The sequence below is a fragment of the Neopelma chrysocephalum genome, unplaced genomic scaffold (genome assembly GCF_003984885.1).
Source record: "Neopelma chrysocephalum unplaced genomic scaffold, ASM398488v2 Primary Assembly neopelma1_76, whole genome shotgun sequence".
In the NCBI taxonomy this organism is placed as follows: Eukaryota; Metazoa; Chordata; class Aves; order Passeriformes; family Pipridae; genus Neopelma; species Neopelma chrysocephalum.
In genome coordinates this window covers 4,448,368-4,469,982 of record NW_020897737.1, presented here as the reverse complement: position 1 = coordinate 4,469,982, position 21,615 = coordinate 4,448,368, and the positions used below count along the sequence as shown (strand labels likewise).

The 21,615-nt window shown below is 39.4% G+C and overlaps 1 protein-coding gene across 1 annotated transcript in view; it reads right to left on the bottom strand.

Moving 5' to 3' along the window:
• The window catches only part of PHEX (phosphate regulating endopeptidase homolog X-linked), a 97,865-nt gene that overhangs the window by 51,743 nt on the left and 24,507 nt on the right, over positions 1-21,615 (bottom strand). The window contains exons 6-11 of the mRNA XM_027689172.1: positions 19,694-19,762; positions 17,388-17,504; positions 12,985-13,068; positions 12,529-12,674; positions 6,159-6,252; positions 932-1,060 (exon numbers count right to left, since the gene is read on the bottom strand). Coding sequence (XP_027544973.1) covers positions 932-1,060; positions 6,159-6,252; positions 12,529-12,674; positions 12,985-13,068; positions 17,388-17,504; positions 19,694-19,762 — 639 coding nt within the window. The remainder of the gene's footprint in view (positions 1-931; positions 1,061-6,158; positions 6,253-12,528; positions 12,675-12,984; positions 13,069-17,387; positions 17,505-19,693; positions 19,763-21,615) is intronic.

Here is a 21,615-nt window from a genome sequence, read left to right as displayed (position 1 = left end):
GTAGATAAAGTCAAACAGACAAACTTAGGCTACTTAGCCAGGGCAGTGTGGGGCTATCACAGAGCTGTTGCTCCCAGCACATGATGCTATTTTACACGTTTCCTAAATGGTTGTGCCTCTCCTGCACTGAGAGCTAAGTTCAATGACTAAATTAGTTAATTTAAAACTGATTATTGTTGGAAAATCAATGGCAGTAAAAGCAGATATTGGAAAACCTCATAAGAAAAACATGAACTGAAAATCAGTCAGAAACTATTGTGAAGGGTAATTAATTTGAATGTATTATCAAAAGAAGTGATAAAGGAGCTATCTTTGAAGTTTAGAATGAAGACGAACAATCCTCTGGACTCAACCATGTGGAAGAAGACTTCCTTTCACCGTTCAGCAAAACAGATTTGATTCACTCTCACTGTGTGGCTTTAAGCTTCCCTTAATTGGGCCAGACATCATTTACATGTTTCTTGCTTAGATTACAGGTGTAGCACAGTCACAGCTTTCAAAGAGTAGCCCTGAAGCAGAGCAATCTTGACCAGTTTTTTAATTAGTCAGTAAAAGCTTTACGATAATGAGTTACTCTAGCTATACTAAACCATTTTTCATCAATGCCCCTCACTCCATTCCTGAACAGCCTGGCTGTCATTATTTACACCATTTAACAGTGTTCAGCCTGGTTTTGATGTGGCTACATCTTTGTCTGAAGGGATGCAGATGGAAAGAATGGGCAGTACCCACATGGGCAAAAAGTTAACATTTCATCAAATTCGTTCCACTTTCTCATTTTCTCCTTCTCCTTCTTTTTTTTTTTTTTAATTCAATCAAAGCATTTTTAGGAATCTTATATCTTTTTAAACTTTGATCTAACATCAGAGGCAATTTGTGAGGAGGAAGCCACTAATCGAAAGTTTCTAGACAGATGATGCAGAGGACTCACCATCTCTTTCTTGTCTTCTTGAAAATGGGCATTCACAAACATCTTACCCACAACGTAGGGGAGCACGTTTTCAACAAGGTCCACACATTTATCCCACTGAGGCAGCAAAGTTGTGGTTCCATGGATCACCTGTTGGCAGGGGCCATAACATCATACAGTTTAAGAAGTCTGCACCCACATACAGTATAGTCTAAAGCATATTTGTCAAATAGCTACCAAAAGGAAAAAATAATGATATGTTACAGTTATTTCTACTTTCATCAAGTGCTATGGCAAATCTTTTGAACACCCCAAAATAGCTGTAAGATTTTAAACTTAGGAACAGTACAATGGTAATGACTTACAGAGGCTAGGCTTAGAGGGTTAGTTATAGGAAGACATTCCCAAGTGCTAAATTTAGACTAATCTTGGTATTCTTTCTGTGTCAAGTAGAGAGACACTTTCCTATAGAAAATCCCTGCTCTATCTCCTGGAAAAGGTTCTTTCTCACTGTCTAGGTGAGAAGCCTAAGGAGATTGTCCTCATGAAAATTAGGTTAGTCCTTATGAAACATCTCTTTCAGAGCCCTCACTGCCTTGAACTAATGATGTCTAGCATCGGTAGGTACACGTGCACACCTTTTTTTCATTAACCTGTCCAAATGCTTTTACCACAATTCATGTAAAGTAGTTCCTTTCCCAAACAGAGTATTTTCAAGAAAAAAGGAGGTCTGAGTCATCAAGAACACTGAATATATGTCTGTCCCCCCCCAAAAAAAAAATTAAATATCATTCTATGTTGTGGTAGAAAAATGTTGGTAGAACAGCCTGCATATTTTACTAAAGGAATGGTCATTAAACACACACTTTCAGGTCTGATGATGTCCCTACACCACCATACATGAGCTTCTAAAGAGGCATAGTCAAGAATGGTCAGCACACCAATGAACAAAGCAAAATAGAACTCAAGAACATTTGCTGTCTTGGTTTCTGTTTCTCACAGGAAGAATGTTGTTACTGTGGATGCTTACTCAGTTACATTACGTTTGTTTGTCAAGGTAGATCCTGTAAAAAACCCTACGCACAACAAAATACGAGATGGGTCATGTTCAAGTTTAAGAAACTTTTGTTATTTTCAAGGTTCAAAGTGTTCCCTTTCCACTTAAGGAACTTATGCTCTTCCACAGAGAACAAGCAAAATTCCAGTCTAGTAGTTAACAACTGTCAGCTGTGTAAAAGGAGAGTACAGTCAACATCAGACCAGATCACGTAGGATATGGATTTTGGCCTCTCACAGATTATACAAGCCTCTTAAGCACTGATTTTGCAGTTTCTGAGACTCTTTTTTTCCCCATTATTCTCCTTTAAGCACAAGATTAGATATCCAGCAAAACTGAAGGGTTTGGATTTGTTTTTTTTTTCAACAGGAAAAGATTTCATTGGAAAATTCCAAAGCAGCTTAACCCTCGGCCACTGAAGGTGAGATATTTTGGTTGTTCAGAGATTGATTTTCCCTATCATATTGTCTGTAATTAAACTTAATCAATGACTCACTTAAATACACTAGTGCATTGCATTTTCAAATGATTTTATTAATAGTGTATGTGCAGTAAAAGATTTTCAATGACAGAGAGTATACTGCTTCTATAAAAAAAAATTAGCCAAATCAATATATAAGATGATATTATTTTCTAAACAGAGCCAAATTTGAAAATCAACTCTTTTTCCAAATTCTTCAACCCTCATAAATAGCACAACACTTGAAAAAAGATAAGAAAAAAAGAGAGAAGAAAATTTCCCTCTGGGGTCACAGTAAACCCACAATGGAGCTTTTTCCTGATGCAGGAGGAAGAAGGGGAGTTATGGCATTAGTCATCAGAGCTTGAAATTCCTTCCAAAAGCAGCCATTGAAAGAGCCAGGAGACAGAGCTGGCTTTTAGACTGTGACATACTATTATTACAACATAATAATTATCATCATTTTGAGGGAGGCTTGACTGTAAAGAGGACATAAAGGCAGCACAGGCTGTGAGACCAATAAAAATAGAGCTGAGAGGAATAGATTATATCTCACAGCTGGTTTATTGATATTTATGTTACAACAGCCAACAAGAACTCCCTCAAATGGTCCTCCTAATATTAATGTACCACTCTAAAACACAGTACTCCAGGTAGTAACAGTAACTATAAATAGCAGGTTTCAAGCCCTCCCAGTCAATTCAAAGCTTCACAACACAATTAACCAATCTCTTCCCCAGGTGCCACTGCACATTTACTAGGTCTCAAAGCAGCACTGCAGAGGAGCTGCTGATAGTTGCTGACGTGGTTCTCAAAGCACTTTCTCTAGAGTCAGCAGGTTTGTCTTATTTCTCAATCTGAAGCTTTTTTGAAGTTTCCTCGTGTCTTTTCCCTCTCTTTGCAAAGATTTTAGGGTCTTGATGCCATGATTTCTACATATAAATTGTAGAAGCCACTAATAGAAAATTAAAACCTGGTAAAAAAAATACTATGCTTATGATAGGTGAGGCTGACTGAATTAATGAAACAATGCATGTATAAAATATATCCTTTCCTTTAAGGGTCACTGATTCATCTCATGGTCATGTCTTTTCAGTAGCCATTTAATCTTTCATTCACTTAACTGACAAGAGGTTGGTGGGTCCTTCTTATGATCCTAAAGTGCCTTTAGTTTTCCATACTCTGACTGGACAAATCTATTCAACAAGGCCTTTGCCTTGGACTCCATTTATCATGTTATTTCTGCTGACCTGTGAAGTCTGTTCCACTGAGCTGTTTACTCCACTTAAATTTAGCTATTAACTATTAGCTACTGCTGTTTACTGCACTTAACAAAATCTCCATCTCCAGGTCCCAAGGGCGGATAATGGGAATGAGCTGCTGACTCACTGCCCTTACGGTGCTGTAAGCTTTCACAACCATTTATATGGCCAGAATTGTTTAATTTATTCATCAATGACTTGGATGAAGGAGCAGATGCCTCCTCATCAAGTTCACTGATGACACAAAGCTGGGAGGAGTGGCCAATACCCCAGAGGGCTGAGGCAGAAGAGCCTTGAAAGGCTGGAGAAATGGGCAAAGAACAGTTTGAAATTCAAGGGTAAATGCAGAGTACTGAACCTGGAGAAGAATAACCCCAGGTGCCAGCACAGGCTGGGAACTGATACGCTGGAAAGCAGAATTCTCTGTGGAGAAGGATCTGGGGTCCTGGGGGACAACAACCTGTCCATGAGCCAGCAGTGCCCTTGTGCACAAGAAGGCTAAAGGCATCCTGGGCTGCATCAGGAAGACCAGTGCCAGCAGGCTGAGGGAGGTGATCCTGCCCCTCTGCTCAGCCCTGGTGAGGCCACACCCGGAGTGCTGTGTCCAGTTCTGGGCTCTTCAGTACAAGAGGAGCTCCTGGAGCAGGTCCAGTGGAGGGACACAAATATAAATAAGGGAATGGAATATCTCTCTTATGAGGAAAGGCTGAGGCAGCTGGGCCTGCTCAGCCTCAAGAAGAAATGACTGAGGGGACCTCATTAATATTTGTAAGTGTCTGAAGGGAGGGTGTTAAGAGGATACAGTCAGGCTCTTCTTGGAGGTGTTAAGAAATAGGACGAGAGGTAACAGGCAGAAACTGAAAGTTCCACCTGAATATGAGGAAGAACTTCTTTACTGTGTGGGTGACCATGCACCGGAACAGGTTGCCTGGAGAGATTGTGGAGTCTTCCTCACTAGAGATATTCAAGAACAGTCTGGATGCAATCCTCTGCCATGTGTTATAGGATGACCCTGCTTAAGCAGGGAGGTTGAACCAGATGACCAGCTGTGGTCCTTTCCAACCTTACCCATTCTATGATTCTGTGACAGCCTTGATGAGATTATTAATAACCATTGAATCAATTTGAATTAAATTTCTCCCTAAACTTCTGGAGAAAATACCCAGAGAAGTGACAGCAGCTAGTCACCATATTAAAATGCACAGTGTTCAAAGCTTAACATTTCCTTTCAGGAATTTTTCTGGCCATTATATAATTCAATGTAACTCTGTATTTTGCTGCAGACTGGCTGATGGCCAGCATCAATCTATCTTACCTGACTAGCAAGGAATGTCCCAGAAGGGGACACACTTACAGACATGTCACTGTGGTTCTGACAGCCAGTTTCTCACATTTTACATGAAGGAAACAGCACCTTTAACAAGACTGATTTGAATATGATTTCAGAAGTATAAGGGACTGCCTTTCCTGTGTAATTTCTATCAAAACTCTATTGGAGTTTATTTTTAGGTGTGTGATCAGCTCAGAATTATTCCAGTACTATCCAAGGAAAGACATTATAGGTGCTTCAATTAGTCACTTTCATGCCTCACCAGGGAGGACAGAACACCCACACCTCCTGTACCACATCACTGCCAGCATCATGCCAGCCTCCTATTACCATGATGTCACCAAACAGCTAATTTTCGTGATAGCAAACAAAGTTCACCATCTAAAGTGGCTTGGAAACAAGACAAAGCACCAATCAGTTCCAGTTTCATTTTTAGTTTACTTAAAGAGCCCTCACACTGCCCACAGGATTACCAAAGTGGCTTTCTATTCAGAGTTCACTCAGGCAAATACACGTTTTACATAAATGCCCATATTACGTAATAGATAATTGGTTCTTCTCTCATAGCTTGTGGCAGTCTTCTGGTTCTTCCTCATCCCCAAGCTGGAAGACACCTGATCATCTTCTTTGTGGAAACGGCTCATGTATGGATGTGCTAGAGCTCATGTAAAGTTGGTATTAGAGCATGAGAGAGGTTCGAGCAAGCTGAAAAAACCTGATATTTTAAGATTTCTGTTTTACCACAGCTATATTCACACATGGACAAACAGTAAGTTTTTCAAAAAGTTTAGGTTTTGGCCAAATGGTTTTGGCCTGCAGGAATAGCATAGGTCACAGCCCACATGACCTAAGTAAAAAATGTTCCAGCTTTCAAGTTTCTGCAAAAGAAGACTAAGATTTTTAAAGAGTAGGTCCCAAAAATTGTTTAACTTACTCTAAAAGACTTTTCTCTTAGTGTCATATACAAAAATATGTATGTCAGTTGTTTCAGAGTTAGTCTTCAACAAAAAAAAATAAATTCAAGAAATTCATCCAGCATGGAAAACATTTTGTGTTTTACAAAAATATAAGCAAGTATAAGGGTAACCAATAGTGTCAACACTAATATCATTGTGAATGCTATGAAAGCATTAACTTACCCGAGAAAATTCTAGCCACCGATACTGGAAACGTCTGCTGAGATTAAACAACCTTGAATAAACCATCCTCCACACCAGGTAGTTGGCAAGAGTCCTGTTAAATCAGAAATATTTTTATCAGACATCTAAACACATATGATGTACCACATAGCACTCAGAAAAAATATCTCTACAAACATTGCACCTCAGTGGTGGAAATTTCACCTTGGAAGTTGGTGACTGATGACCAAATCAATAAAGCCCAATTACACAGGAGAATCTGTATGATTGCAACCAGTTATTATGTAATTGCACCATGATAACCATGTTCTAGGGGTTATTTATAACAAGTCCATCACCTTTTATGTCATTTTTAGGTAATGTTTTTTCCAAAAGGCAGCTTTCATTTTCCTTAGAAGTGACAAGAACTGTGTTATAATAATAGTTACATAAAAGTTCTATCCAGAGATAACTGATTTTTCTTTTGTAGATCAAAGTGAATGTTATCTCTCCTCATTAGTAGGGCACATAAATGGTAACAGTGTAGATAACAGTCCATCCCATATACACTATCATTATCTCATATTTGTATCTTTCATTAGAAGTTATCAATATGCTTTAAAATTTCCACTCCTCTCAGAGTTATTAAAGTATTACCACTCTTATTTTGTCAGATGGATAATTGAAATACCAAAAAAGAGAAGTCTCAGTAACAAAAATCTCCTAAGAATTGAGGCTGAGAGAGCCAGGAAGAGCTTGTTTAAAATTCCCAAAAGACCTGACATCCATGCCCCTTCTCTAAAACTTTAAGCACCTGACTGGAGGATTTATCTAGTCTAGACTTATCTCTTCCCTTGTTCAGCAGTGGCTGTATGACGTAAAGGTGCATTCTGAAATATGCAAGTCAACTCTAAACAGTCTCAAAACAAATCCAATAATGGCCTACACGTATTATTCTCATCTTCTCTTTTACATGACATGTTTTTTAAGGATAGTCATTGCTTTAAAGCTATGAATATCCAAACATCATTTACTCTACACTGGGATATACATAACATTTTGGGCAGGCCATAGACTTTTCCTTAGGTAGGAAAATTGCTTCTTTGCAACCAAAGATGCTGTTATGGACTGTCTGAACAACACCCCCACCTCCAAAAATTCCATTTCTGCAATCTCCCATTGCCACAGGTGTGGGGCAATGTAGCTATTGCTACATTGTCACTCCATTAGCTTCATTCACAGACACATCCCATACGGTTCCCTCCTCTGAAGCATAACATAACATCATAAACACACTCTGTGGGCATGTTGTATTTTCCTGAGACATAACTTCAGTTCTCCCTCTAACCAAGCTCCAGTCCACCCACACAAAGCCTTCTGCTCAAGATGCATTATTGCTTTTCTCACTATGGGCATATTCCCTCTTTTAGTATACAGATATATCATATAGTGCACCTAAATGCCCACAATAATCATAAAACAGATCTGAAAAAGCTTTTTAGCATGAATAATGTACATTTATAAGACAGTACATGTTGCAAAAGCCAAAATAGTTAGCTCTGCTTAGATGATCAAACCATTTTGAGATAATGCTTTGGGTCATAAAAAATCCATTGCAAATTGTGAAATACCAGAAAGTACAGAATTTCCCCTTAACAAATTTGTGACAATGTGGAATTTTCTCATTCAATGGCAAGTGAAGCACCCTAAAAACACTCAGCTCTCATTGTTTTTGTAAATTACTCAAACTCTATAAACCTCATGACTATCTGCCTCAGATATTTCAACAGAGCTGAAGAGCATCCATGCTCCTGCAGCAACTACTGTGTGTATCTGAAACAGGATATATGCAAGTCCTACAGATTAAAAGGTTTAAAGATTTGATTTTGATCAAAAGTCTTAGGTAAAAAAACTCATCCAAACAGATCACTATCATAAACCAATTATGTATTACAATTTGGTACTTAATTGCAACCAAAAAATCAATTCTCTTTTCTGTGTGCTTCTTGTTCTCATATAGTGATGTTTGTCCTTACATTTGAGTTGGGGAACCTCTCCCAGATTGGTAGTGAATAGAATACCAAAATTTGTAAAGGATGTCTCAAAAAGGTGACTTATTGAAAGACAAAAATATCAACAAGAATTCAGAAATGTTTGTGCCAGACATAAGTAATGAAAGCAGCTGACAGTTGCAGTAAATATCTCACAATTAATTGAGGTTTGTTTTAACTTGAGAAGGAAAAGGCTGACACATCCTAAAGCCAAGCTGTCTGATGAGACTAATAATTCCTGAATGTAATCACACTAGAATTCACTGATGCATACAATGCATAAAACAGGAAGGTTTCACTTCAAAGTGCAGAGTTATGTTTATTTGCTTTGTGGGTGGGCAACAGGGGGAAAGGTTGAGGGGGTTTGTTGTTGTTACATGTTTGAGGGGTAGTGTTCTTTAGTTTGTTTTTTAGAACTATATAAAATAGTAATTTATCTGAATTTGTTCATCTATTTTGGGGATGATTATTTTATCTTTTAGGCTGACTATAAAAACTTCAAATCATGTCATCTTCAGTTGGTTTAAAAACTGACACTTTTTGTTTATGAAATGCTTTCTATGCTTATCTTGGGGTGATTTCCATCCCACTTTCACAAATAAGTTCACTGAGACTCAGACAAGTTAACCTCTACACATGGAGCAAAATCCAACACAAAAATAAAACATAAAAATCCTCTCTGCTTTTTCAATGAGACCAGAGCATTTGTTGTTATAACCTTTCAGAAGAGTACAGTACATAGCCCTCTATTTTAACTTCCAAATGGCTGTTATAGAAAGTGTGGGCTCACTCTTAACCGATATGACCATTGTTGTGACACACACTCCCAAAGGAAGTGGTAGGGAGCTTGTTTGTTGGGACAGTTAAATTTGTAACAGTGCTTATGAATATTTACTAAAGTACTCTCTGTCCTGTCTGGGAATAAAGTAGGTTACTCATGTAAAATTCTGTGAGTTTGCAATATTTTAATCAACAGACATGGTAGCAATTAAAGAGAACAGATTTAATATGAGATAGATGGACAAATTAATTCTCATTGTAAGAAAAAGATCCCTTTCACAAATTTTAGATCTGTTTGAAAATTGTATTTAGAATTGAGTCACGAATCAAATTATAAGTACTGAAAAACTTCTGCCTTATTGCTAGAGGCACTAGTTCAAGTCAAATTATTTTAACTTCTCTCTAATTTTTTTCAGAGGCTGGCTAAGACCAGAAAGGAGATCTAGTGCCTCCACCTCTCTCTAAAGAAAATTCCTCATATGCTATAGGAATTCCAGTACTTGTCAATTAACAGTATCAGACTGCAAAGATAGGGTAAGGTAAGACAAAGGAAAAGGGGGCTACAAGCAAACTGGAAAGGGACTTTTCACAAGGGCATGTAGTGATAGGACAAGGCTTAAAACTGAAAAAGGATAGATTTATCTGATAATACGAGGCAATTCTTGACTGTGAGGGGGATAAGGCACTGAACAAGTTGTCCAGAGAAGTTGTGGATACCCCATTCCTGGAAGTGTTGAAGGCCGGGCTGGCCTTCCCCTTAAGGGTGGGTCATCACAATGGGGTTTTGAGCAACCTGGTCTAGTGCAAGGTGTCCCTGTCCTCAGCAAGAGGGTTGATACTACATGATCTGTAAGGTCCCTTCCAACCCAAACCATTCTATGATCCTATGAAACTAGTTATCCATTCTGGTATCTGTAAGAATGATAGAGCTGTTTCTTTCAGCAGCTACAAACATCTCCAAAAAGGATGCAATTTACAGTGTCCTATTTATGGCTCACATAAAGCACCAGCACACAGGCAACAGGGGAGGGATATAAGGGCCTCTTAATTGGTGCCAGCACAGCTCTGTCTCCCCCCTCACATGGCACAGCTGTACTGGAGCTCTGCTGTTGCTCATTTATATCACAGCTACATAATACACCTCTTCCTCCTGTAATAGAGATAAACCCCACTAAAAATTAGTCGGTACCCCAAAAAATTGAAGGAATCCCTGAAGACTTCTTATGAAGAAAGTGTGACTTACTTCAGCACTGAACAGATGACATGACTTAGGATAGCTATCCCAGAGCTGATGGAAACTCCTGCAGGCTAGTTGCTCAGCTTCTTTGGGAAGCTTGTTATGGAGAGCCATGCTCCTTGACTGGAGTCGCAGCAGTGCCCTTGCTTGGGAACTTCAGACAGACCCCTGAACCACACTGCTGCACCAATTTCAAGCTCCACACAGTAATTTGGTTATATGCAGTCAAGTAAAATTCTACTAAATTCACTCTACACTGTGCCAATGTACTACCTTCCAATAATATTGTCATATGAATGATTTCATGATTGCTCAGCAGGTTCTCTGAGGGAGAAATTTTTAATACAATGATTTTGAGTCCATATGACTTGCCACCTCCAACACAGCAAATGGCCTCTGTAATCAGACAATTTTCACTCCATTCTTCCCTCCACTTGAAACAAACTTCATGGAGTACTTTACCAGATCACTGGGGCATGAACCATCTTTTTGTGACATTTTGAATTGTACCCATGCTAGCAGGATGCTCATCTGGAAATGGGGCACACAAGGTATTGGAATAAAAGTATAATTTAGGGGTAGATTTGTAACTGAAAAGAATATGAACTTTGTGAAAGTACCTGCATTTCATAATGACACTGCATCTCCTGAAATGATGAGAATTTAATTCACATTCTAAACACTGAAGCAAATCTAAGGATTTACTAGGAATTTGATTGGTATAGATATTTACAGTAACAAATAAAATTCATAGGTGTTTACATTTACTTAACCTTTAAAATATCATATGGAGAATGACAAATGAGATTACCTAAAAGAAAATATCCTTGTTAGGCTTTCAGAGTTCGCCCTGACCTCATTGTTAGGAGTTCACATTAAGATGACTTCCTAATTTTCTCAGGCCAGATAACAAGGTTACTTCTGGAGCACATTCTGACATTTGAAGTAATGAACATTATCACCTAATAGATAAACATGATCTTTGTTATCATGCAAGGGCTGTTGGGATGCATTTTACACACAAGAATTTGAAGCCTGTTTGGGTTGAGTTTAAGCACTATTTGCCATTTCTAACACTTTATGATGCAAATTGCTTAAGGTAAGACTGGGCAGAAAATGCCTAAGCCATTATCAGCTACAACATATGCAGTGAGAATATACTGGAATGAGAAATTACTTTTACCCAATCCCCTTCTCCCAACCTGTGGGGCCAGAAAGCTGGTCTCCAGCTTTGCTGAAGACAGGTGTTGCCATTATTTCTAGTCATTACTGCAGCCTCCTTCTGCCATGACACACAGGATGGCTTAACTTCTCTTGAATACTCAGATTTTCCCTGAATAAGAAACTACTGGAAAAAAATTTCCAAGTACTTACTCTGTAGTTACAGAATATATTTGCATGTAACTCTATTTGTATACTGGGAATAACTAATTCTCTGCTGTCTTGCTAGATGTTCATCCTCTAAATCACTGGTTTATCCCCACTGATGTAACTAACTTTGAGATAGAAAGCATGGACAGCCCAAATAATTTAAAAGACTTTCTTCAGTAGATTAAGATTGGTGGCACACTAACGGTATTTGTCTGAATTCTATTTAGAAAAGATATTGGATGATCTGTAGGCAGATCAGTAATTTTTATTTTTCTTATTGTTTGATGTGTGTGCTATTTCTACAGGTACCATGAATTGATATAAGCATTCCATCGTTAGAGACATAGAGCAACAATATAAGAAGAACTCTTCTGAATTAGGTTTTTTGGTGGTTTTTTTTCTTCTGAAGCATACTTTTAGTTGTGATAGCAAAGATTGATATTTGGAGACAGCAGCTTAACAATATTTTTTTAAAAGTTCAGCAACACGCCCCAGCAGAGAACAAATTATCACAGAAATCCCTTAGATGTCATGGGTAATGATGCTTCAAATGGGGTGTTGCCTTTTCATCACTGCTCAAAGCTGTCTTGCTTCCCCGTGCAAAGTGCATCTAACATGTTTAATCTGAGATACTTGCATTCTACAACTATGTTCTACAGATGTAAATCATTTCACAAGATATAAGACCCTATAAAAGTAGGAGATGGTGAACGCATCTGGAAAATGCAGCTTTACTGCAACCTGAGTTTCCAAAGAAGACAAAAGGTGTTGAACCTGTAAATTCTCCTGCTACACACAAGGTAATATCTATCTCCTCATTCAGACAAAACCAAACAGACCATTTTACTGGAGACTTGATTCCAAGAATATCTGAAACTCCTGAAAAATATAGGAAAAGCCCAGCATTTCATGTAACCTTATAAGTGTGGGTGAAATCATCACAGATCCTTACTTTTTCCTTTCATTTTCTAGTATCCTGAATAAATCTTTGAAGTACTGGGGAACACGGACAATCACATTTTCTGAAGGACCTATATCTTTAAGCTCGGGATAGAGTTTGGTGTCAATCACCTTCTTGATGTATCCCAGCCAGTCAAACTGCAATGACAAAGAGAAGGCTGGTTAAATCAGATTATGAAGAGAGATGATTTATTAACTAAGTTGCACCTTTAAAACTAATGGTTTCAAAGCTTTACTTATTAAAAATTTAGAAACTATTGCACTTCCTCATTACATGTGTTTTCAATCCTCAGTAAAGTCGTAACTGTATTTAAAAGAACATGTACTGTAAATGAGCACACACATTACTAATGATATTCCTTTAACATGCTTCTCTGCACACTAAAGGCAATTTTAATTACATAGGTCAGATATTAAAAGAATAATTTTGCAACTATCCCCAACCAACCTGTGGAATCATGGCACTAAGCTCCGATATGTTCATTTTATTGTACATCACCTCACTTGTTCGATTTTCATATGGAATCATGATCTGGGAAAGAGAAAAAAACACAAAACCATCAAAACAAGGATTATCTTGCAGGGACCTGCTCTTACGTCATTACTGTCTGTCATAATCCCAGTGCAGAAATATCTCACCACTTATTTTCCAAGCATTTAGGGCATTAACTTCCCTTTCTGAGAATGACATTTAACTGGAAGAAATGGAACTTAGTTCATTTTAAGTTTAACTCATTACTGGGGAATTTAATGAGGTACATGTCTTCTTTGAACATATTAGACAAATTTCGGCTCTGATTATACCAAGGAAAGACATGTTAATTCGTAAGATATAAAAGTACACCTAAACCATTAATACTTATTCATCCCATCATATCAGGTAGAAGCCAGCTCCAACCTATATGGTTTAAAAGGCTGAACCTGAGATAGGCATACTGGAAGTACAGCTCATGTCTTGGATTTGAACATGTTCTTGCTGTAGCCTTACTCCACCTGAGGGAAGAGCCAGATGCATACAAGTTTCTCCTCATTTCACCCCACCATCCTGATTTCCATAGCAGGAAACCCAGGTACATAGGCCAGACACAAATCAAAGCATTCCCCAACCAGGCCTTCCATCTGGGAGACCAGAGGAGCCAGACCTCAAGTTCCTCTCTAGTGTCACAGCAAAAGAAATCCCAAATATAAAGCAAGTCCTTTTATAACTGACAAGAGGGACATTCAGACTCCAACGTGGCCCTACAGTACATAATAGAAAAACAAACCAAGTACAAGATATAGTTCAAATTTTTCTCAGTGTTAAAGAGAAATAAAACTTCCCAATGGCAATTCCAGCCCCACCCTAAGGTAAATCCTACGCAACAAGCTGTATGCTGTGCAGTTTAAAGAGGACAGAGATTGACACCAGACTACCCAGACAGCTGGCAGTTCTCCAACCAAAATTCTCCAGTAAGTGTCTGCGGTTTTACTATTGCTCAAGCCACACAGGAAAATAAAAAACTACTTTCTTCTCCCTTTCTGCAAATTTGATTTATTTGAAAAATCTTTAAACTCTTCTTGAACCCATTTACTCTCTTCCTCCCAGAACTTTCCCTCCTTCCCCAGTCATTCAATCCTAATAAAAATCATCCTTGTACATAACAAGTCCTCTTAAAGCGTGCCACTCTTTCTTATATCCAAAGTATTGTTGCTGCCTCTTCTTTAGCATACAAGTTCTCCATTATATATGTTTACCTAAAACAAAATGCAGGGGAATACAGGATACAGTAAAACCTTAAGTGACAAACAGGACTATCTCCTTTGAATCAGTAAAATGTTTATATATATAATCATTGTGCTCATTAGGGATTATGTAATAATTCATATCCCTGGACTCACACCTAATATCTGGACAGACATGAGGAGGATTATTCATGCTAAAGGAAACCATGAGCAAGCATGGTTTGTCACATAATGATGTGCATTAATGATCCTGAGGGTTTTTACATGATCTGTGTCATCTTATATGGCAATTTCACCTACATACTTTGTACTCTCTGTAAGACATTCGTTAAGTAAAGCATTAGAGCTACCAGAGCTAGCAATGCATCTTCTAATCACATCAACGATTAAAGGAAGAAATGTTTACTGGTTTTCAAGTCTACTGGGTAAGTAACTGAAGCTGAATATTGGGCTTTATTTAGAGGTTTGACAAATTTCATCCCTTTCAGCAGAAAAGATGGAAATGCTGACTTACTACTATTGCAGATGGCCCTCACTTCTGTACAAACACACCATTAAGAAGCATCACTGCTTTTCCTCCTGTAGACTGCAACTGCAGAACCCAGATAAAAGTCGTCTGTTGCATCACCTGTCCTGTGCAATAGGCTTCCCTGTTAGCAAGAGACCACCATTTCAAAGGGAATAGCCTCTTTCCTTGCCAATATAAAGGAATACTCAGCTCAGCTGGCAGTTCTGCAAACCAGTTTGTAGCCCTAAACTTTGCTGGTTTCCCAACATTGAGGCTAACTCTTCCCTCTTGCTTTAGAAGTTGAAATGACAGTGGAGTTGCAGCTCCCAGGGACAGGATTCCTGTAGCAGCCGTACTGAAGGAGGGATACACAGAAACAAAAATGCTCCTTCAAACAGTAACAAGCCTAATGCATAAATTAAACTCCACAAGGGGGTAAAAATGTCTCCCATTAAGTGCCAGAACCAAGTATTAGATTTAAATACACTTAGCTTTACTAAATTCAGTTGGTCCCCTTAAATTAAAACTCATGGAGTTTCTCATCTGCTCTCCCTGAGTACTCCATGAAAGCACCTCAGGAGCTAAGGGTGGTGCTACTGTAAACACCACCCTCTCACTACCACCTCCAATATCCCACCTCGGTCTTGCACTGCTTTTAGACTGTTCTACAGAGAATCAGCCCAGTCTGCTTCTTGAACAACAGGGTAATATATTCTCAGTATGGATGCACAGCAGGGATTCAAATTCTACCCAGGTTCACAATTACAGTATCATAGAATCTCTTAGGTTGGAAAAGACATGTAAGGTCATTGAGTCCAACCATTAAACCCATCACTGCCAAGTCCACCACTAAGCCATATCCTCAAGTGCCACATCTACATGTCTTTTAAATACCTCCAGGGATCGAGACTCAATGACTTATCTGGGCAGGCTATTCAAGTGCTTGACAACCCTTTTGGTGAAGAAATTTTTCCTAATATCCAATCTAAATCGACCCTGACACAACTTGAGGCAATTTCCACCAGTCCTGTTGCTTGTTACTTGGAAGAAGAGACAGACCCCCATCTCACTACAACCTCCTTCCAAATAGTTATAGAGAATGATAAGGTCACCCTTGAGCCTCCTTTTCTCCATGCTAAACAACCCCAGATCTCTCAGATGCTCCTCATAAGACTTGTGCTCCAGAGCACCTCAATGTTTTTCTTGTAGTGAGGAGCCCAAACCTGAACACAGGATTTGAGGTGCAGTCTCACCAGTGCCAGGTAAAGTGGGACCATCACTGCCCTAGTCCTGCTGACCACACTATTTCTGATAGAAGTCAGGATGCCATTGGCCTTCTCGGCCACCTGGCTCATGTTCATCCAGCACCCCAAGGTCCTTTTCCACCAGGCAGCTTCCAAGCCACTCTTCTGCAAGCCTGGAGTGTTGTGTGGGGTTGCTGTGACCCAAGTGCAGGACCTGGCACTTGGCCTTGTTGAACCTCGTACAATAGGCCTTGGCCCATTGATCAGGTCTGTCAGGATCCCTCTGTGGAGCCTTACTACCCTCCAGTAGACCAATAGAGCTGCCTAACTTGGTGCACTCTGCAAACTGACTCAGTTCCCTCATCCAGATCATTAATAAAGATATTAAACACAACTAGCCCAAATACTGAGTTCTAGGGAACACCACCTGTGACTGGCTATCAGCTGGATGTAACTCCATTCCCCACCACTCTCTGGGCCCAGCCATCCACCCAGTTTTTCACCCAGTGAAGAGTGTGCCCAAGCAGCCAGTTCCTCTTGGAGAATGCTGTGGGAAACGGTGTCAAAGGCTTTACTAAACCTTAGGTAGACAACATCCACAGCCTTTCCCACAACCTCTAGGTGGGTCGCTTTGTCATAGAAGGAGATCAGGTTAGCCAAGCAGGACCTATCTTTCATAAACCCATGGTGGCTGGGCCTGGTCATTTGGTTATCCTGTATGTGCTGCATGATGGCAATGACTGATCTGTGCAACAACATTTTAGAGCTCTGAGGTCAGACTGACCTGCCTGTAGTTTCTCAGATCCTCCTTGTGGCCCTTCTTGTAGATGGGCATCACATTTGCTAACTTCCAGTCAACCCACCTGGTTTCCATGACAGCTATATCACAGTTTTCCAGCTGCACAATGGGTACCAGTGCATTGCTGTAGGTGCACTTCAGCCGGGATATTGATCCCATCACCTTTTTGGGGGAAGAAGCCCTAATTCCTATGGGACCAGCTGAGCTTCCAGAGTTTCTAACACATCAACAATCCCTGCATCTTTGTTGCCATATGGATCTCCATCCCCTACTTCCACTGAGATGGCAGACCAAAGGACCTCACTAGCACAGCGTCCCTTAAACATTGCCATGTCACTCCCAGGCTTATCTCTAGTGAGCCTGGTTCACATTACAATTTAAAAGACCAAGGGTGTTTGACTAAGGTTTTTTCCCCTTAGAATAAAATAATGAATTTAACAATTAATTAAGGGAAAAATGTTATTAATCCTTTCTTTATCAGGATCTGCTCCTTCCCTTCAACTTCTAAAAAGCACTATTGCTACCGCTGTTGATATAATGGATTTCATTTTGAAAAAGGATTGCACTAGATTACCAACCTCTGCTATTTTAACTTCCAGTTTCAGAACTGATTTCATATCAGACTCGGCTCGTGAAGCATTTGCACCCAGAAGCACTGCTGTATCAACCATGAACTGCAAAAAAGCATCTCGGTACTGTAAAGAAACAAAAAGAATGACATGACTACTGGATTTGCTCTTGAGCAGAGCTGTAGCAGTAAACCAGAAATGCCCAGCTATAGCAAGGAGTATAATACTTTCATGCTTTAGCAACCAAGGTTGTGCTTTCCTTACCTTAAATGTCTGCTGTCAGCAAGTTAAAAAGGAGAAAAAACACTGTAAAAATACTTTGTATGACAGACAGAGATACCTGCTATGGTTCAGGGAGTACAAATCTCAGGAAATGCAAATGACACTTCTGGATTAGACTAACACTTTCAGCTATTACAAATGGATTAGACAATGTGTATAACTGTACACCAGTATTTTAGGCCATCTCATACATTAATCACCATAGGACAGTAGAAGCATCTGTATACAAGTGCAAGCTTAATGCCTGAGAAGATGGGGAGATAAAGGGATGCTCCAGTGAGCTCTCTCCTCTGTTCCTGCCACACACTACAACACGTGTCTGCTACAGTGGTTTTCTTTGCTCTCCCCAGGATATCCTAACAAACCACATTTTAATCTCTGTGTGTACCAAGATGTTAGCAAAATACACTGTATGTAATTATACTGTAGTGATTTCTGTGGTGCCTCCCCCACAGCATAATCTTTCAGAGATTTTGGAGGGATCAGATTGCTCCTCATCAACTCCTACCAGTCCACAGTCCAACACAACAGCAAAAATATATCCCAACACATTTCCACCTTCAATCTTTTAGCAGCTACCATTCTTTGTATCCTGGCATCATCCAGTCTGATAGAGGTAACTAAAAAACTTACTAACCTCTCAGGAAACTCAAAAGGGAAGCAAAGCTGTGAAAAATCAGTAGGAATGACTTGTCCCTCAGATAACCCCAGAGCTTGTTTTCTTTGAGTTTTGGGCTGCACATGACAGATACTTGCCCACAGGTCTTCACTGAATGAGGGGGAAAAATGTGTTGTTGTCATAGTCAAGTATTGATACATTAAAGCCATTGATAAACATCATTATTTCACAACTGCTGTCCACAGAAATGCTGCAAGAAACTAAGCTGTATACCCAGGAGTTGCTGACAAATCTTGCAGGGATATGGCTAGGAAAGCCAAGGCCAACCTGGAGTTCAATCTGGTAAGGGATGTGAAGACCAATGGGAAAAAACTCTATAACAGGAAAAGGAAGAGGAGGGAGAATGTGGATCTGCTACTAAAGGGAGCAGGGTAACAAATTACACTGAAAAGGCCAAGATACTCAATGCCAGCTTTGCTCTAGTCTTTACTAATAAGACTGACTTTCAGGAATCCCAGGCCCCTGAGTCCAGAGGGGAAGTCTGGAGCAAGGTGGACCTATACTGAGTGGAAGAGGACCAGATTAGGGAACAAAGTGGTCATAAGTAGATCCAGGGTATCTGAAATATTGTACTCATGAGTCCTGACGAAGCTGGCTGATACCACTGCAACTTCACTCTGGACAGTATTTGGAAGGTCACAGCTACTGGGAGAGATTCCAAAAGGGTGGAAGAGACCAAGCATCACCCCTACCTTCAAGGAACGCAAAACAGAAGACTCATAGAACTACAGACTGGTCAGCCTCACATCAATTACTGGGAAGGTAATGTAGAAAATCCTCCTGGAAACTATTTCCAAACACATAAAAGATAAGGTGATCACGGGTAGTGAGCATGGATTTATGAAGGGGAAATCATACTTAACCAGGCTGATAACCTTGTACAATTACATTAATATCCTGCTGGATGAGGGGACAGTAGTTGTGGTTGATCACCAAGGTTAAAAAGTACAGAGTAGGGGAGCGCACAGTGAGGTGGACTGAAAACGAGCTGAGTGACCAGGTCCAGAGGGTTGTGATCAGCAGCACAAAGCCTAGTTGGAAGCCAGTCACTAGTAGTATATTCCAGAGGTAAATTCTGCTTCAGTAGAGAAGTTGGACAAGATGAACTCCAGAAGCCCCTTCCAAGCAGGAAGAAAAGTAGGGGGACCCCAAATCTTACAAAAATCTTCCTTTAGGAAACTTTGCAAAAGTGTTTGTGGTAGTGGTGGTGTTTTCTGACAGAAGATACCCTGAAAAATCCAAATCCATACAATGCACGGCCCTTTCCCAGTTTGGAGCTCAACAAAACAAAAGCAACAATGAAAAAAGCTGAGGGGAAAAATGGTCACTCTAATTTCCATTTGATATTACTTACAGATTTGGCTTCTGTGGTGTTTTCTAGGTAATCCTCTCTAGATGCCAGAGAGAGGCTTGCTTGGTCAAGCTGTTAAAAATAACAAGAAGCAACATTTAATAGCTAAATTCATCAGAAATCAAAGGTAGACTGATAAGCAACCTTGGAAGAGTTTCTCTGGCAGTTATGGTAGATGTGTGCAAATATACATACATGATACACTGCAGCAGCCTGAGCTCCACAGGATTTCAAAACAACAGAAAAATCTTATGCTGTGCTGACAGATATTAACTAAATCAGATTACTGTGATCTGGGGAGCCTGAGATGCCCCCTGCAATATCTAAGCCACCTACAGAAAAGAATTACCTATGGGATGTAGGTGTTTATGGCTCCATTTGTATTAAATAATGCAATAGGACTGGGTCTACGGGATCAAACAGTTGATGCTGATGACCATTCATCCTATGCACATTTCAGGGGCACAAGAGTCAGCTTTGGGACGCGCTGGCCTAGTGTATGGACCAAACGTCCACAAGGTGGTGGAGCATGTTAGCTGCTGTGTATCTGGAAGGCATTGTTAGCCTTTCTTGACTGAAACTGAGATTATACTTTGGAGCTTCACCTCAGACCAGCACCGGGTGCTGTATTTAGCTTTTTGAACAAATATGAAACAGCTGGATACCAGCCAGGATTGCATGCATGCCCATGATGTTGTTATCTCTCCAATACATTACCTAAAAGTGTCTGGTAGGTCCAGCTGGATCTTTGACTTTCACTTACCTCTTTGATCTAAACATGGATCAAATTTGCTGGTCTACAGTCACCCTAATATTGGAATTAGGGCCTCAAGGTAATTTCTAAACTAGACCCCAAAGTTTGAGATCTGCACTTAGTGTTGAGTGAAATATCCACATGAGAATAGATACATATGGTTTCAAATTCCTAACCAGGCAAAACTCACAATACAGCACATATTTTAGAATTGATACTTGGAACTGAGATTTCCCAGAACTTTTCAATGCAGTGAAGTTAGGCTAGGGTATGGAAGCCAAAGCTGAAAACTTCATTCAACCAGCTTCCAAACTCTGAATAAGATGCTGATTGGAGCAGAAACAACAGTTTTGATGCTCTAAAATTATTGGTTTGATGCTGTAATTGTTTTTAAAAGATAAGTGTAGTAAAGAGAGATTGCATTTATTCATACAATTTCATGTGTCTTTTTTAATCTAAATTATTTAGGTTAAACCATTTATATTTCACATTTTCCCCATTATAAAAATGTTCCAAATAAATAAATGTTAGAACCTAAAATGAATGAATAAATGTAATCTTTTCCTCTACTAGCTGATATTCACAATCTTTAAAATACACCATAAACAAATAAAACAAATCATCCTCAAAAAGGAGAGTAACTGTGATGCTCAGTGCAAATCTGGTTCTTTGAAAAACAGTATCACCTTCTTTTCTCAGCATATTGAAGCAAAAAGAATATACTCTTATGCTTTTTGTACATGTGTCTTGGTAATAGTTAACTTCAGACTATTTGGTCCATTTCAGTTATGTGACTGGTACAATAAATGCTTATCCAAATTTCCTAGGCTTAAGACTTAGATCTGACAACACATAAAAACCAAGAGAGCACAAATATGAGAAAGAAACAGAAAAGTTAATGAACTTCTTTAGCATTCAAAAAAAAAAAAATCATGTTGAATGCTGAACAAAGTTTTATTTGGAGTTTTTACTTTTTTATGATCCATTGATGATTTTGCAATGCTGAACAAAAAGAATTTGCAATAAAGTCATTCTCACAAGCAGATTGAAATACTCCATGGTACATCTACACCCCTGGGATTTGTTAAAACACAGACAAGGAAGAATAGTGGCCAATGCAATCTGTAGATCAAGATCTTAATCAAATTAACAACAGAATACCCTACAGAAT